At 50.3% G+C, this 14,712-nt stretch overlaps 3 protein-coding genes across 4 annotated transcripts; 1 reads left to right on the top strand and 2 right to left on the bottom strand.

Moving 5' to 3' along the window:
• Positions 1 to 538: 538 nt before the first annotated feature.
• Positions 539 to 1,302, top strand: LOC128275439 (peptide deformylase, mitochondrial-like). Its single transcript, XM_053013935.1, has 2 exons — positions 539 to 928; positions 988 to 1,302. The coding sequence occupies exons 1-2, from the start codon at positions 539 to 541 to the stop codon at positions 1,300 to 1,302; spliced, it is 705 nt and encodes a 234-aa protein (XP_052869895.1).
• A 987-nt stretch (positions 1,303 to 2,289) lies between these two features.
• Positions 2,290 to 10,468, bottom strand: LOC128275432 (SH2B adapter protein 2). Its single transcript, XM_053013925.1, has 5 exons — positions 9,944 to 10,468; positions 5,777 to 5,908; positions 5,455 to 5,691; positions 4,156 to 5,369; positions 2,290 to 2,569 (listed from the first exon to the last, which is right to left on the bottom strand). Exons 1-5 carry the CDS (start codon positions 10,466 to 10,468, stop codon positions 2,290 to 2,292), a joined length of 2,388 nt encoding a protein of 795 aa, XP_052869885.1.
• A 3,022-nt stretch (positions 10,469 to 13,490) lies between these two features.
• On the bottom strand, positions 13,491 to 13,958 carry LOC128273381 (uncharacterized). Of its 2 annotated transcripts, none has more exons than XM_053011326.1 (2): positions 13,891 to 13,958; positions 13,491 to 13,815 (listed from the first exon to the last, which is right to left on the bottom strand). In XM_053011326.1, the coding sequence occupies exon 2, from the start codon at positions 13,778 to 13,780 to the stop codon at positions 13,550 to 13,552; it is 231 nt and encodes a 76-aa protein (XP_052867286.1). In that variant the 5' UTR covers positions 13,781 to 13,815; positions 13,891 to 13,958; the 3' UTR covers positions 13,491 to 13,549. The 2 variants fall into 2 exon arrangements, with proteins under 2 accessions (XP_052867286.1, XP_052867287.1); XM_053011327.1 differs by having other exon boundaries at positions 13,491 to 13,838; positions 13,891 to 13,918.
• Positions 13,959 to 14,712: the final 754 nt, after the last annotated feature.

Below are 14,712 nucleotides of genomic sequence, written 5' to 3'. Positions count from 1 at the left end.
GCAAGAGCGGAATTGCTCCTTGTCTGTTTCGTGGATAAACACAAAGTTCAGCAATAAACGTTCTTTTATTACCGTTTATTCTGGAACGCTTTCGGGCACAGGTTTGTTTGTTGTTTGTTGTTTGTTGTTGTTTTTTGTTGTTTATGTTTTTTTGACGTTCAATTCTCGAAATTCGAAAATTTGATTTCTTCTTGTTTGTTTTTTCTTCGTTATGAAAATGCAAAGTTTTCGAACAAAAATGCTAAATTTGAAGCAAAATTGCAAAGTTTTGGATGAAAAATGCTAAATTTCCAAGATTTTGATAATATGCATATTTTATGTATAAATATGAATATGAATTTTACATTCTACATTGAAAACAGCCAACATTGTGTTTTCGTATATATTTACAACTTTACAACGTTAACTTTTTGAAATTGTTTCAACATTAGAAATGCTTTGAAACTTCCACGAAACACAGGAAACGTTTCCAAAGGGTGATGGCAGGATCAAAACAATAAACCGTCAACTGTCATTCGGACCGGTGGATCGAGTAAACATGCTGGTGGCCGCCGGTTTCGGGACGTCGATTCGGAGGACATTCTGCGTAAGTGCCCGAACACCCAAAACATTCTCGAAATGGTACCAAGGGCTGTGGCAACGGAGCTCCAACGCCGATCCGCCTTACGCTCACGTGGTGCAAGTGGGAGATCCCGTGCTCCGATTGGTGGCACCACCCATTCCCGAGGCTGAACTTAAATCACACGAAGTGCGCTTTCTAGTCACCCACCTAACGAAAGTGATGCGAACGTACAAATGTGTCGGATTGGCCGCACCCCAGCTGGGTCTTTCACTGCGGGCCTTCGTTATGGAGTTCCGCGACGAGCTTCGCGACCAGTACAGCAAGGCGGATTACGCAAACCGGGAGATGGAACCGCTTCCATTGACGGTGCGCCAGAGAGCAAGGCGGTGCAAAGAAAAACTATTTTAACGATTCCTCAATTGTAGGTGCTTCTAAATCCAGAGCTGAAGGTTCTCAACTATGAGAAGGTACTGCACACCGAGGCGTGCGAAAGTGTGCGCGGGTATCGGGCCGACGTTGCCCGACATCGGGAGGTTTTAATCACCGGCTACGATGGTGACGGATCCCGGCAGGAGTTAACCCTACGGGGTTGGAACGCTCGCATTGCACAGCATGAGATGGATCACCTGAACGGAACCGTTTACACGGACATTATGGACCGAAAGAGCTTCGCCTGCAGCTGCTGGCAAGCGGTCAATGCGCACCAAGGGCGCATAAAGTTGTCTTTTGCTAGCAAATAAACGGGCGAAAGTTTTGCAGGCTGTCTTGATACTCACCTTATTTCGGGAACGAAATCATGTACACAAAGAACTGTAATGAAGAGTAGAGTACGGTATGTAATTTATTGTTGGCTCTTAACCGACCACGATGCTTTCCATCGTTTCTTGGGAAGCGAACCTTGGGAGGCGAAATTATACCATCGGCATTATAGGGACACATCCACTCCACGATGTCTATCGGTAATATGTACACGGAAGAGTACGCCGTTAATGTTCGTTCGTGAATGTGCGTACAGCAATAAATACAAAGGTTATCCGTTATCGATTCGGCCACCGTGTTCCCGTAATGAAAAGCGGCAGGCAACTGGTATTTAAAGGATAAATGGGTGGTATTGGATTTAAAATTGCCAGTTGCCACAGATGGGCAATAATAAAGGACTAACTTGGTTGAATTGTGGTATGATAAAAGGACCCACGAAAGAACCTTGAACACGACGTTGCCATTTTAATTGTGCTTCAACAAACATAGTTCTTAAAACAAGATATAAAAAGGTGTGCACAGTAACACCAGATTCGCTGCTATCCTGCGCACAAAGAAACAGACCGCGCGGTATTAGTATAAAGACTTATCAAACTAACTGGCGGATTGCAATATAATATGACCTTGCAAATGATTGTGTATAAACCTAACTCTAGATAGCTTCCTCTTTGCCATTTTGTGGTAAAGAAAGAAAGAGCACCCAATTAGATGGGAGACTTTGGTTTTGGTTGAACACAAACGTATCTTCACCGCGCCCAGAACGTTCCAAGAACCAAGTGCAGCCACGGTGTTCCGCATGAAGGACAAGTAAAGTAGACACACACACACACACACAAGGACACCCAAAAACACTCACACACAACCACACACTCTGCAGCACATTGGAAACAATTGTCTGCTTCGCGGCCTGTGCCTTCTCGCCAACAAAGTGGACGAAGAGCCACGGATGGTTTTGTCATTTGGCAGTTTCAAACGTAACTGTACTGATTATCCACCGCCCGCTGACCGTCCTCGCCCGTTGGCTGGCCGGCCACTCCAGCACCCTGACCGCCGCTCGTGCTGGGTTGCTGCAGCTGCTGGGACTGTTGCTGATGGTGCAGGTGGTGGTAGAGTTGGGACTGATGCTGCTGTTGGTGGTGTAGATGGTGGACGCTCATCGGATCATGCATGGGGATCGGTTGTTGCGATAGCTCCAGATCGCACGTCTTGATCCGTACGCTTCCGTTCAGCGTGATCGCCTGCGTGGGAGGGGTGGGGTGGTGTTGGATGGGGTGGGACAGGGTCATTAGGATTAGGTCGTTGGAGTGCAGCGCAGCGCCAGACATGGACGGTGGACAGTAAAAGCCCGGCGCAATAGAAACAACACAGGCCAAAAGAGAGAAAGAGAGAGAGAGAGAAAGAGAGAGGGAGAGAAAGAGAGAGAGAAAATGGTCAGCACAACACACGGCCATTGTTCCTCTTTCGATATTGTGCCCGTTTTAGACTTTAGGCTTGTTAGCACAACAACTTCATTACACAGCGTCTGCACGGAGTGACTGTTAAAAACGGTTACTTAACGGGGCACCAATATTAGGTTGCAAGCGTAGAATAGAAGAAAAGCATCCAAAATAAACAATAGATCCCGGCGCCAGGATTGTCGCCTCTGGCTGGGATCGATCAGTTCGTTAACACGGCCCGAGTTATTAAGGTTATCAAGTGGATAAAGGATATAACTAGCGTAAGTAGGTAGTTGCAGCGCTGCGATAGTTGGACAGGAGTAGAACAGTGGGAAAACTAGAATACGGAGACAGGCAGAACACTTAAAACAAAATCATTGCACAACGAAACGAACATGTGTCCGTTGCTCCGTAGGATCGTAGAAGCGACACAGTTCTGCATAGTTTACTTAATAAACAATAAAAGTTTCTTGCCTTGTTTGGGGCGGAGGGCAAAAGTTCAGCATAACACGATTGGAGCTCGGAATCACTGGCACAAACTACAGTGAAACCAATAGAGACTAGAACATGAAAAACAGAGGGTTTCGGAAGAAAATCAACGAAAGGGAGGCTAACGACAACAACAACGAAGATGATGATGATGTTACGCAGGATAATGAAGATTGTTGATGGTGTGCTAATAGGAAACAGCACAACACGAAGAGAAAGAGAAAAAGTTCACAAGTAATAGGCTTTGCGAGCGACAGGAAGAAAGAGCGAAAGAGAGAGAGCGAGAGGGCGAGCAGTAAGCAGTTAGTGAGGTGAGCGAAACGAAAACACAACTACGAACACGAACAAGACATGGACTAAATAGGAAAACACAAACGACACAAATAAACGATTGATGGAAAAAAGAGGCAAACAAATTGAGTGGTTTTTTGATTATGTTCGCGGATTTTGGTTTCGCTTTTAATCGGCATATTATTCTTAAAAAGAAAAGTAGTTTCGCACGGGCGCGTGTGTGTTTGTGGTGTTGCCAGAGCAGTAGGCGAGCTATTGGGAAGGTGAGAAGGCCATGCTGAAGAAGTGCGAGTGCGAGTGCGTGCGTGCGTGCGTGCGTACGTGTGAGTGTGTGAGAGACCACCAGAGGCAGAGCTATAGAGTTGATTCTCAACAGGGATGCGAGTTTTATTGGCTTGTTTTCTTCTCACGCACGCACACATGCACACATACACGCTGACGCGTGCTGGCACGTCCTGCTCCATCCCACTTCACCAGTCCCACTCCGACATAGTAACTGCCATCTTGGTTCCTTCCCGTCTACTTTGATGCCGTTGGCCTGTCTCGGGCGCGCGCGCGCGAGTGTGTTGTTGTTGGTGGTGGTTTTTGTAGGATTTCCATTTAAATTAATATCTCACATGTCTTGGGCTGGTTTGGGCCGCACTGCCAACCCCACCGGTTCCGCCTGTGCCGCTAGAACTGGCGGGCAAACCGGCACCGCCCGCCGTACCGGTCGTACCAGTTCCGCCGGCATTGTTGGCGCCGCTGCCAACGAGCGTGGTGGAATAGTTGTTGCTGTTAGCCACCACCTGGCCGTGGGTGTGATGCTGTAATTGCTGTTGCTGCTGCTGCTGTTGCTGCTGTTGTTGCTGCTGCTGTTGTTGCTGCTGCTGATGTTGCTGTTGTTGGTGCAGCTGGTGTGGTTGCTGCGGTATCAGCACGTAGCCCGTGAGCGTCACGTCCGCCGTACCGCCCGACTCCAGCGGTATCGGGTGCTGCCGGAAGTGCTCGAGCATCTCGGTGATCGAGGGAAACCAAAGGTGCTGCACCCGGCACTGGCCCAGATCGTTGAGCGTCATGCGCAGGTGTTTCGCCTTGCCCTGAAAGTTGAACGTCAGCACGAACTCGCCTTTGCGCGTTTCGCTCTGGCGCACCAGGAACACGCCGTGACTAGAGGTACCGTCGCGCAGCACCAGCTGGGCGGCATCGAAGCGGGGCAGCTTCCCATGGAACCACGGGTACTCGCGCATCATCGCGGTCAGATCGGTGTCGGTTTCGTGCGCCTGCTCGAGATCGGTCTCCGTCAGCTCAAAGTTGCTGGACGACGATATCCGATCGTCGGGCCGCCGAGGCGGCAGCTCCGGAGCGTTCAGCACACCGACGCCACCACCACCAACACCAGCTCCTCCTTGCGGTGTGGACACATTTCCCGCGACAGAGCTTCCCGTCGTTGCACTGTTGGCAGCCGAATTCGGCGTTCCACCCGCGTTCGCTGTAGACACCGTCGATTGGTTGAGGCTCAGGTTGTTCACATCCGCCACCAGTCCACCGCCACCAGGTGTCAACGAGGTGCCACCAATGACACCGTGGGAGATGGAGGTACTCGACGTCAGGCTCGTGTTCAGGTCCGGCTGGCCAGCACCGGGTGGTAACTGGGAGGTGGTAGGCGTACTACGCATACAGTAGCGTATCGTGGCCAGCCAGCTGCGCATGTCGTCCGTGTCCCGCGCCTCGATGACGTACTCCATATTGTTGTCCGCTTTCAGCACGAACGTGTTTTCGTGATCCGGCATCTCGAGCGCCGTCGTTTCGCGCGCTTCCGTGATGAGAAAGCAAAACACGCCACTCCGAGGCTACGGTGTTGAAGAGAAAAACAGAAACGGTCACTTGAAAGGGTGGCCACGTTAAATCCTGCGTTGACCCTGCGTTTTTGCGTACCTTTTGAGACTTGGGGGGCGAGTAGAACTCGAGCATATAGCCACCGACCGTTTTCACTAGCACCAGTTTGCACTTTTCCCATTTCTGCGAGCCGGACGGTTGGTCGAGGTTCTCCGGCGACAGGTAGTTGACTGTGCCCTCCTTTCGGCACTCGACCACAATCTTCGCCAGCTTCGTTTTGCTGGCGCGCCGATCCGACAGCTCCACCTCGTCTGAGTGTTGTTTGTGAAAAAATGCCTACAAAAGAAAGCGCTTGAATTATCGGTGGTTTTGGGGCTTCCGCCGGGCACGGGCACCAGAATGGCCGTGCTGGCCGACTTACATGAATGACCTTCCCCTTCCGGAGACCCTTGAAGGACAGACGACGGAAGAATGGTTTGTGGTTGGTTTTTGGCGAATCGGTTTCCTCGGAGTAGTCACTCTCCTCCGGCACCGTGGCAGAGCCGTTTCCAGTCTGTGGAGCAAAGAGAATGGAATAGAATGGAATATTCAGTGCGGTGCGGTGCGTCCATAGTAGACAGGGTAAGGCTCTCCTGAAGCCTTTTTAGCAATAGCGATCCCAGCAATCCTGCATTCCGATTAAGGTGTATCTTGTACAGTTGCTTTGCCTGAGATTCATAGCAAGCGGTGCCGTGCTCGAAAAAATTGCCACTGAAATGATCAGAGATTCATTCCAGAGACCAAGGATGTATTGAAACAATCTGATCGAAGATATGTGGCCCTAGGCAGTAATAAAACATTTTTGAGTGCTCTCCCATCATATCGCTGTGTTAAATAAGTAGACAAAAATGACAGAACAAACAGAAGGAGAACCGTTCATTGCCGCTGATTCTTGGCACGCAATCGGTCAGCAACAAGTCAACACCAGTGTTGGTCGCTCACTTGTGGTCTCCTGCTCTCCCTAGCCGCGTCCATTGTGTGTCCTCGTCGATCACTAGAAAAATCAGTCTCCGCCGCCGCCCTGGGGGCCGCGGGGAATGATAACGGATCATAAACAAACCACGAACAACAATAAAGTAATCAGCTCCAATTTATTTCATCTATTCGCAAGACACAGGAAGAGCCGCGGCCGAGGCCCCGGCTAGTGGGGCGAGTCGCGGTGGGCGTGATGTGAATGTGGTTAGCACCATTGGCACTGACCGAGACCGAAATCCATCACCATATTTGTAGAGGCACCAACCAGCCATCAGCGCCACACAGCAGCATTTTACAAATAGTTGAACGTTGAAACACACACATTATTGCTATAATTTTGGTAAGCTGCGCCATTCGTTCCAGTTCAACATCAATGTTGCACAGCAACCATTGGAATGAGCTTCCCATCGGAACGTTCACGAACGGCCGTCGGACCCCGCCGGAAATGCATTAATGGCATTCCTACATGGCGGCGCTAGCGACCACATTCGGCTCTGGCCATTTGGCAGAAGAAAAAAAAATGGTCCACCTCGAAACACTGTCCATATGGAGAAATCGGCCCAACACGCACCGGCTGGCGGTAACATTCCTGCACGTCTTCTTCGTCGTGTTGGGCCTTGACTGGAGGGTGGTGTTCCCGCCCCGCCCGTCGACTGGCGGTCTAGGATTTTTTATATCATTTTGCCTAACCATCCGGGGTCCAGTAGCGCGTCATCAAGCGAAGACCCCCCGCCCCCCCGTTAATCCGTCAAGCGAAGTTCATTACCATACGCCAGCAGTCACCGCCGACGGCCGGTGCCGCCTCCGTTCCCACCGCCTGTGCGTGTGCGTGCGAGAGTATATGAGGTGGCATGCAGACCGACCGCGCCCCGTTGGGCAAAAACCAAAACAGCCAACCACTACTCCCGCCCGTACTTTGCTGCTTGTCGTTACCTGTGCCAACCTGTGGGAGTTGGATGTTTATGAATGAAAATGATGCCATCACCCATGAAGGGGGTCACACAGAGCAGACACAGTCAGGCCAAGGAGGGGGGGCTCATGCCCGCCTGGAACCCGGCAGACCGAAAGGCCACGCGCGCAGGTGGAACGCTGGCCGTCGTGGCATCACGCACCCAAACAATATTATGTCGCCAGCCCCACCTTCGCATGACGACGGTGCTGCTACGCGGTAGCGGTCGATCCGCTTTTTGTTCCACTTAGTGGCCTCGGCGGACCCGCTTGCGAACTCTTACGGCCACAGTAATCCCGTCACTGCACAAATGGAAACGGAGCCCATGCGATTAGGTATTAAAATTAAATGTTTACCACAATGAATACCAATCAGAGAGTAAATGTTCCTCATCCGATACGATAATATGTTTTCCTATTTTCTTCGATTTTCTACAAAAGTGCAACTTGAGCCGCAGTGCAACTTGAATCGGTCATAGAGCTCTTCGACCAAACTCGTGAGAAATGGAATTTTCTTCCGATCGACCCCAACTGAAACCGGGGTCCAAGAAGGCTGTGCCGGTTACCGCACCAGTTGCTGTTTTGTGAATGTTTTGAAAAATGCTGAATGGCTCACAAAATTCGAGTTAAACATTTAAGTCAAGGCGTAAGTTGATTACAGAAAAGAAAGTAAAAATAATTCTGCATCATTCTAAAAAGTGATTAAATCACAATTGATCGCACAAGAACGGCCGTCAACGAAGTCAACAGGCGGACGTGATCACAGATGAGTAATAGGGCAAAGAGTCCACGGGAAATCGGAACCGACGTGAATCGAAATAATGCGCGCGAAATGGGGCATAAGGAAAACGAAACTTGGGGATGGTTTGATGTTGTGAAAATACAATTTTTCAAGCTAAACATGATAACGAAATACAAAGTTTTTCATAATCTGTATTAATCTGTGCAACGAAAAAGGGAGATCGCCGACGAGATCCAACAAGTCACATCATGCAAAGGCAAATTTATAAACAAAAAATATCATATCTGTGAAACGTCGTACATTTTCACACCCAGACAGGCGACCCAATGGCGCTTACTGTCACTTTCTTTCGCTTCGCTTCATCTTCTGATGGCAATTCTGTCCGACATAGCCGTGTGTAGGTCTGGACGTCGACTGTTTGGGCCTTTCACAAGGCCTAAAATGCCAGAAATTAAAAGCCAACCAAAAACATCGTCCATCGACCGCCTGACATCGCGGTAGCACCTGACTCGGGGACTCGGCGGCGATGCCATAGGGCCCATGGAATGTTAGGAAAGCAAAAACCAGCAACGGAATGCTGCTACGGCTGGCAACAATGTTGTCGGCGGTCGACAAGGGAACACCCGCAGTGGAAGCTGACACTAATCAGACGACGGGATGAAGAGATAAGCTCCGCTCGCGGACGTTTAAGTTATGAATGAACCGCGCGGTATTAGGCGAAACAGCCTCCCGAAAAGGCGATGGCGCGGCGACGGGGCGGTGTTTTGCAGAGGTAAGCTCATTCATGTGTTCCCATTCATGCAGAGCGCGTTGGCTTTGATAAGCTTTCACCGGGTGTCGGGTGCGCCAGCGAAACGGATGTTTGTCGAGCGGCTTCCTTTCTCATCCTTTCTTCATTCCGCGCGAGTGTTGCTAAGATATTTCGCTGAGCTCGATCAACAATGGCCGATCTGCGAAACTGCGAACAACAGTGAGCCATCTTTATTTGAACAAAAATGATTAAAAGCAAATCAATCATCGTTTCTTATTTAAAGAGCACCAAACCGATGCACTCGCAGCCCAATTGTATCGATACTCTGTGACACTTGCTGGAAGGATTGATTGCAGCGAAAACGGACATATGGAAGCGTCCGATCGTTCTCCAATGCGACGTCTTCGATAATTTGATAAATTAAACAATTGATTCATGTAGGGATGTGTAGCAATGGCCACCATGGCAAACAGCTCAATTAGATCAATTATTATCCGGTCAAGACACTGTCCTGCGGGGCGTCACCAGGATCATCCTAGCAACCTAAATGCCCTGTTGTGCCTTCGAAAAGCCGAGTCGGGCCATCGGAGTAAACGAATCGCCCCGCCTGGTGCAGATAATAACCTAGTTACGGATTGTGTTACAGATCTGCGCAGAGGAGAGAGAGCGCTCCGTCCTTCGCACTTCCGGTAGGAAGATGTGAAGCAGATGGTACCCGAACCCCTAGCCACCCGCTACCTTGGTTTGTGTTCGCCGTCGATGAAAGTCGTGCTTGAAGTGCTCCTCGAAGCACTGGACGAAGCGACGCATAAAGTCCCGGTGAGAGATTGTATGGCGCGCCACCTCCGGCAGGCTGTTGGTGACGTAATTCACGCACGCCCGCGCAAAGTCCGCCGACGCGGCCCGTGCGTGACGTTCGCAAAACTCCGTCCACGTTCCGATGGATGGAAAAGCAAACCGAAAAGCCGAGTCGAGCCATCGGAGTGAACGAATCGCCACCGCCTGGTGCAGATAATAACCTAGTTACGGATTGTGTTACAGATCTGCGCAGAGGAGAGAGAGCGCTCCGTTCTACGCACTTCCGGTAGGAAGATGTGAAGTAGATGGTACCCGAACCCCTAGCCACCCGCTACCTTGGTTTGTGTTCGCCGTCGATGAAAGTCGTGCTCGAAGTGCTCCTCGAAGCACTGGACGAAGCGGCGCATAAAGTCCCGGTGAGAGATTGTATGGCGCGCCACCTCCGGCAGGCTGTTGGTGACGTAATTCACGCACGCCCGGGCAAAGTCCGCCGATGCGGCCCGTGCGTGACGTTCGCAAAACTCCGTCCACGTTCCAACAGTCGACGGTGTCGCCGCTGCCGCCGCCGCCGTCGTCATTGCCATGGTCGGCGTTGACGTCGTGGTAGCTGCCCCCGGCGTCGGGTTTGACTCCGTGATCGGGCTCATCGGGCTTGCCGTTGCCGCCATTAATCCGCTTGCTCCAATGGCGACGCTACCACCACCCACTTCACTGTCCAGTTCCTCACCACCGCCCACGTTGGCGGCGCTGGTATGCGACAAACTGCCACCTCCGCCACCACCGGATGTTTGATGCTGTTGCTGTTGCTGTACCGTTGTCACACTGCAAAAACTTTGATCACCATCTGTCAGATTGGCCATGGCTTCTGTTTATCTCAATGTAATAATGTCCACCTCCCACTGCGTGCGCACACACAGGCGGATTTCCCACCCCGCCCCCTCTCCGGTTCTGAGGCCGTGTTTGTTTATTTTATCGCACTCTTTTTTGCACTGGACAGAAACCGCACCCGTCGCTTCGCGCGGTGGATTGCTTAACTTTAGCACCTCGCCCCGTTTTCACACGCTCCAATTTCACTTTCTGTCCTATCGAAGGCCAGGTGAATCGGAGGCCTTCCGCTGCCCAGCACCGGCAATCTGTCACTAACGGGTTCCTTCGCCCGTGGGGAACCGGTGATGTTGTAACCAGGTGCACCACTATCTCCTTTGCGTCACAGCATCCTCTGTTGGGTGTCCAGCGGAAACCGAGTTCGGTGCTGCTGTGGCTGTTCTTATTGTTCCTCTTTCCGCAAGCTCGGCACGTTTTTTATGAGCGGTCAAGGTACGATCGTCGTGCACCAGCGGACCAGCGGCAGCACCGACAACAGACCATCATCGGTGGCAGGAACGTTCGCAAACGCAGCATCATCATTCATTATCTCGCCGCCGCCGTTGTCGTGGTGATGATTGTGCTGCACACTGCCACGGGCAGCGGAGATAGCTGATAGCGACCGATACCGAAGGCCGGAACAGCATCCGCGAAAACATAATGCGCGCGCGCGCGTGTGTGTGTGTTTTCTTCGCGCAATCCGCTCTATCGCGGTCACTTCTTGCGCCGTGCGGAACGGGCAACGACGACGTAACAATGCTCTGCTCTCCTGAGAATCGAACGGCAATCGAGGCCTCAGGCGGCCACTTCATTCATTGACACACCGCGCTGAATGCTGGAATGAAATACAGAAACAGCAGCATCATCACCTGCGCGTGTGTGTGTTTGTGCGCGCCTATATGCTGTTTTCCTATCTTTCACTCCGTCCCCACAGAGAACGGTTCCGGTTGTACTACACACCCTTTTCGCGGTTTCTTATCACGACACACACGGAGCGCGTGACAGATGGTTGCCCGCTGCCAACACACACCTGGGGCGTAGGCTGTTTTCTGCTTTGCGTTTAACGCACTTCCTTGCACTTTCGAACACACTTTTACTCCTTTTTCATTTTCTTTCGCTCATCGGTCGGTCAGCGGCATCGGCTAGCTTCCGGAGGACAGATTCCCACAGATCATCATCCGCCGTCGGTTTTGGCTCGAGCATCCGAGCATCGTCACCATCTTGCTAAGCGCAGGCTACTACGGGCACCGACACTAGTAGGACTGGTTAGGGGATGAAGAAACAATGTGTTTATTATCGTGCTGCTAAATGGGGCCACCGAAGACAAAACAGACTCAAGCTACTCCAGCACCCGGACCGTCCAGTTTTATCGGTGGCGATGGCGCTAATCAAAATTGCACAAAATTTGTTGCAACCCATTCACGCCCCTTTACAACCATGGCGAAAATGAACTTGAACGTGATGCGATTTATAAACCAAGTAAGCTGCCGGGGGTCACAAAACCATTCTTCGCACCGCCACCTCGATGAACTAATAAATAGCGACCATTGGAAACCGGATCGGTTGGCTCACACTATCCTGACCACAGTCACCAGTCTCCTCCGTGCAGAGCACCGCTTTTTCCAAATTGCGTGACACCAAATACACAAGCGCGGTTGCCGATGATATTCGGGCAGATTTCCTGGAGGGCCCACACCGCGAATCTACTATTTCGCTTGGTCGCATCAATTAGCGGCACACAATGTGTCCCCGCACACACACACACTTCCGCTAGCCGTAATTTCGCAGCCGACCAATTCAAAACTAATGTTATTGTTGGCCGCCGCCCGGAGGACTGACTGATGAGATTCGGAGATTCACGGCTCCTGCTGCGCGCTGTCAAACGCCGTAACCAACACAAGGGCCCAAGGCGCGCACGCACACACTCGCAGTGCAACGCGCGTGGGACCGGGGCCGTGGAGATGAAAACGCAAAATGCACCACTAAGCGGAACAAGGGTTTGTTATTTGCAGAACCGTTGATGAAAAGCGATTTCGTGTTTTAACATTACACTGCGTCTTGATGGGAACCAATACCGTTCAGGCGAAGAAATGTGTGATAAGATCTCCGGTCTATCAGAAACAACAATAGAACGTTGGTTTGCTGACTTCAAACGTGGTCGTAGACACCGATGATGCAGAACGCAGTGGACGTCCGGAATGAGGCGGTAACAACAGAAATCCACAACGTGAAGTTACGTGTTAGGTAGCTGACATTGTAAAGATACCAAAAGAACGTGTTGGTTTTATATTGCACGAACATTTGACTATGAAAAAGGTTTGCTCAAAGGTTCTGCCGCGTTCGCTCACTCTGTTGACCAAAAACAAGAAGACTGCGTTCCATCTGACAGACGTCAGTTGTCGCGCCGACGGTAATTCACCACACCGTGTGGTGGATAAATTACAGTGTCCTTTAACAACTTTTTCAAAAATTAAAAAGCACAGACGATAAGCAAATCCCTGATTGAAATTAAAATCCGAAGATATTGGGCAGAATTGTTGTAATGTGGCGTTCACCGTTTGAACGAATAATCCTCGTTCGCGAGCCTACATAAGCTTAGCCAATAAGCTCGCCACTGAAAACGTCACATTCGATTTGTTTTCATTGCGTTCTCTGTCGCTCCCTCGTGCATTTACGCATTAGCGGAAAAATGACTCCTCCGGCTGGAACAGTGCTCCGGTTCCCGATTTTATTCGGCAGCCTTTTGGTTGGGTTCGGTGTGGCATTTTACAATCGGTAAGCCGACCATCGGAAAATCAATGCAAGGGAAAACAGTTTAATAAGCGCGCATTTGCTTTTACGCAGCGACATATTCTTCACGGGCCTGGAAGAGGAACGTGACCGGTTGAATAAAGAGGATCTGGTATCGAAACAGATACTGCTGGACAAGATCGATTCCGCCCGAAGAGCACGCATGCAGTAGCACCGACTGATGGTTCATTCTTCTGTACTGATCCAATAAAAGAAACTGCGTTTTATCGTTTCAAGTTTTACACAATCGGGTAACGCGATTTATTAGTTCCGAACCGAGACCATTTCTAATCCTTGCGAATGCTAGCGGCCCGTGGATCATCCGGGCGCATTACAACGTACGTCAGCTTATATCTGCGGTTGTCCCCGTTCTTCCGGTAGTAGTTGGTCAGTCCAACGACGCTCAGACCAATACCGATCAAAGCAACCACGGACGAACCGACCACTTCGGGGATTTCGTTCCATCCTCGTTTGAACAGCGCCGTGAGACCGCGGCTAGCCTGTGCCGATGCTGCCATCTGTGCCGTCCGGTTCGGGGGTTCGCAGCGCTAAACTGCAATGATGGCGGGAGAACAGCTGGTAGTTGAATAATGTGGCTAACGATCCTATTGTTCCAGTGTGTACTCACAATTCACGTAATCGTCGTGTTTTTCTTTTGCCTTTGCTGCAAAACGAGATTTTTCGTTTCTGTCAAAATGTGACAGATTGTGACGGCAACTGCTCGAAGTCGAGCTTGTTGCACTCGCGCGGAAAACGTTCAAACGTTCATTTGTTCATAAAACGAATTTAATTTTGTTCAAAACGATGGAGGGCTTCGGGACAGAGAACTGCACAGAACAGGGATAAGGCATAAAGAGAACGACGCCGTTCCTCGATATTAAAATATACAGCTTTGATGGCCATATTTCATTGGCATTGGAACAAATCGAAAGATGTTAATCTCTGGATATGCTTTCTGTAACGGTTCGTTTTTACGGGCGGGGTTGTTAGCCCCGCGCCAATTTATGTTATTGGTCAGGTCGTTGTTGTTTGTAAATTTTTGATAACTGCTATTTCATACATTTCAGTAATAACCCTTTTTATTCTACCCTTCTTTTTTACCCTTCTTACCCTTATTGTGAGTTTTCGAATGTTGTGCCAGAATGCTTGACGAATGGAAAGCTTTGTCACATACTTTACACTGGTATGGCTTTTCGCCAGTGTGAGTGCGGATATGAATCTTTAGGTTATATGACTGTGCGAACATTGATGAACAATGAGGGCACCGATGCTGTTGGTCCTTGTTGTGTATTTTCGAATGTTCTGACAGAATCCTTGATGAATGGAAGGCTTTGTCACAGACTTTACACTGGTAGGGCCTTTCACCAGTGTGAGTGCGGATGTGAATCTTTAGGCTAGATGATCGTGCGAACGTTGATGAACAATGAGGACACTGATGCTGTTTGTCCTT

Source organism: Anopheles cruzii, chromosome 3, assembly GCF_943734635.1.
Source record: "Anopheles cruzii chromosome 3, idAnoCruzAS_RS32_06, whole genome shotgun sequence".
NCBI classification, from domain to species: domain Eukaryota; kingdom Metazoa; phylum Arthropoda; class Insecta; order Diptera; family Culicidae; genus Anopheles; species Anopheles cruzii.
This window is presented reverse-complemented; position numbering and strand designations above follow the sequence as displayed.

What these genes read in the sequence shown, in the direction of transcription:
- LOC128275439 (XM_053013935.1), top strand. Translation starts at nt 539, where the DNA reads ATGCTGGTGGCCGCCGGTTTCGGGACGTCGATTCGGAGGACATTCTGC. An exon ending in TGGAACCGCTTCCATTGACG is followed by an intron (nt 929 to 987) that starts GTGCGCCAGAGA and finishes CCTCAATTGTAG; the next exon opens with GTGCTTCTAAATCCAGAGCT.
- LOC128275432 (XM_053013925.1), bottom strand. Translation starts at nt 10,468, where the DNA reads ATGGCCAATCTGACAGATGGTGATCAAAGTTTTTGCAGTGTGACAACG. An exon ending in GGAAGGGGAAGGTCATTCAT is followed by an intron (nt 5,692 to 5,776) that starts GTAAGTCGGCCA and finishes TTTCTTTTGTAG; the next exon opens with GCATTTTTTCACAAACAACA. An exon ending in GCCCAAACCAGCCCAAGACA is followed by an intron (nt 2,570 to 4,155) that starts TGTGAGATATTA and finishes CCACCCCACCCC; the next exon opens with TCCCACGCAGGCGATCACGC.
- LOC128273381 (XM_053011326.1), bottom strand. Translation starts at nt 13,780, where the DNA reads ATGGCAGCATCGGCACAGGCTAGCCGCGGTCTCACGGCGCTGTTCAAA.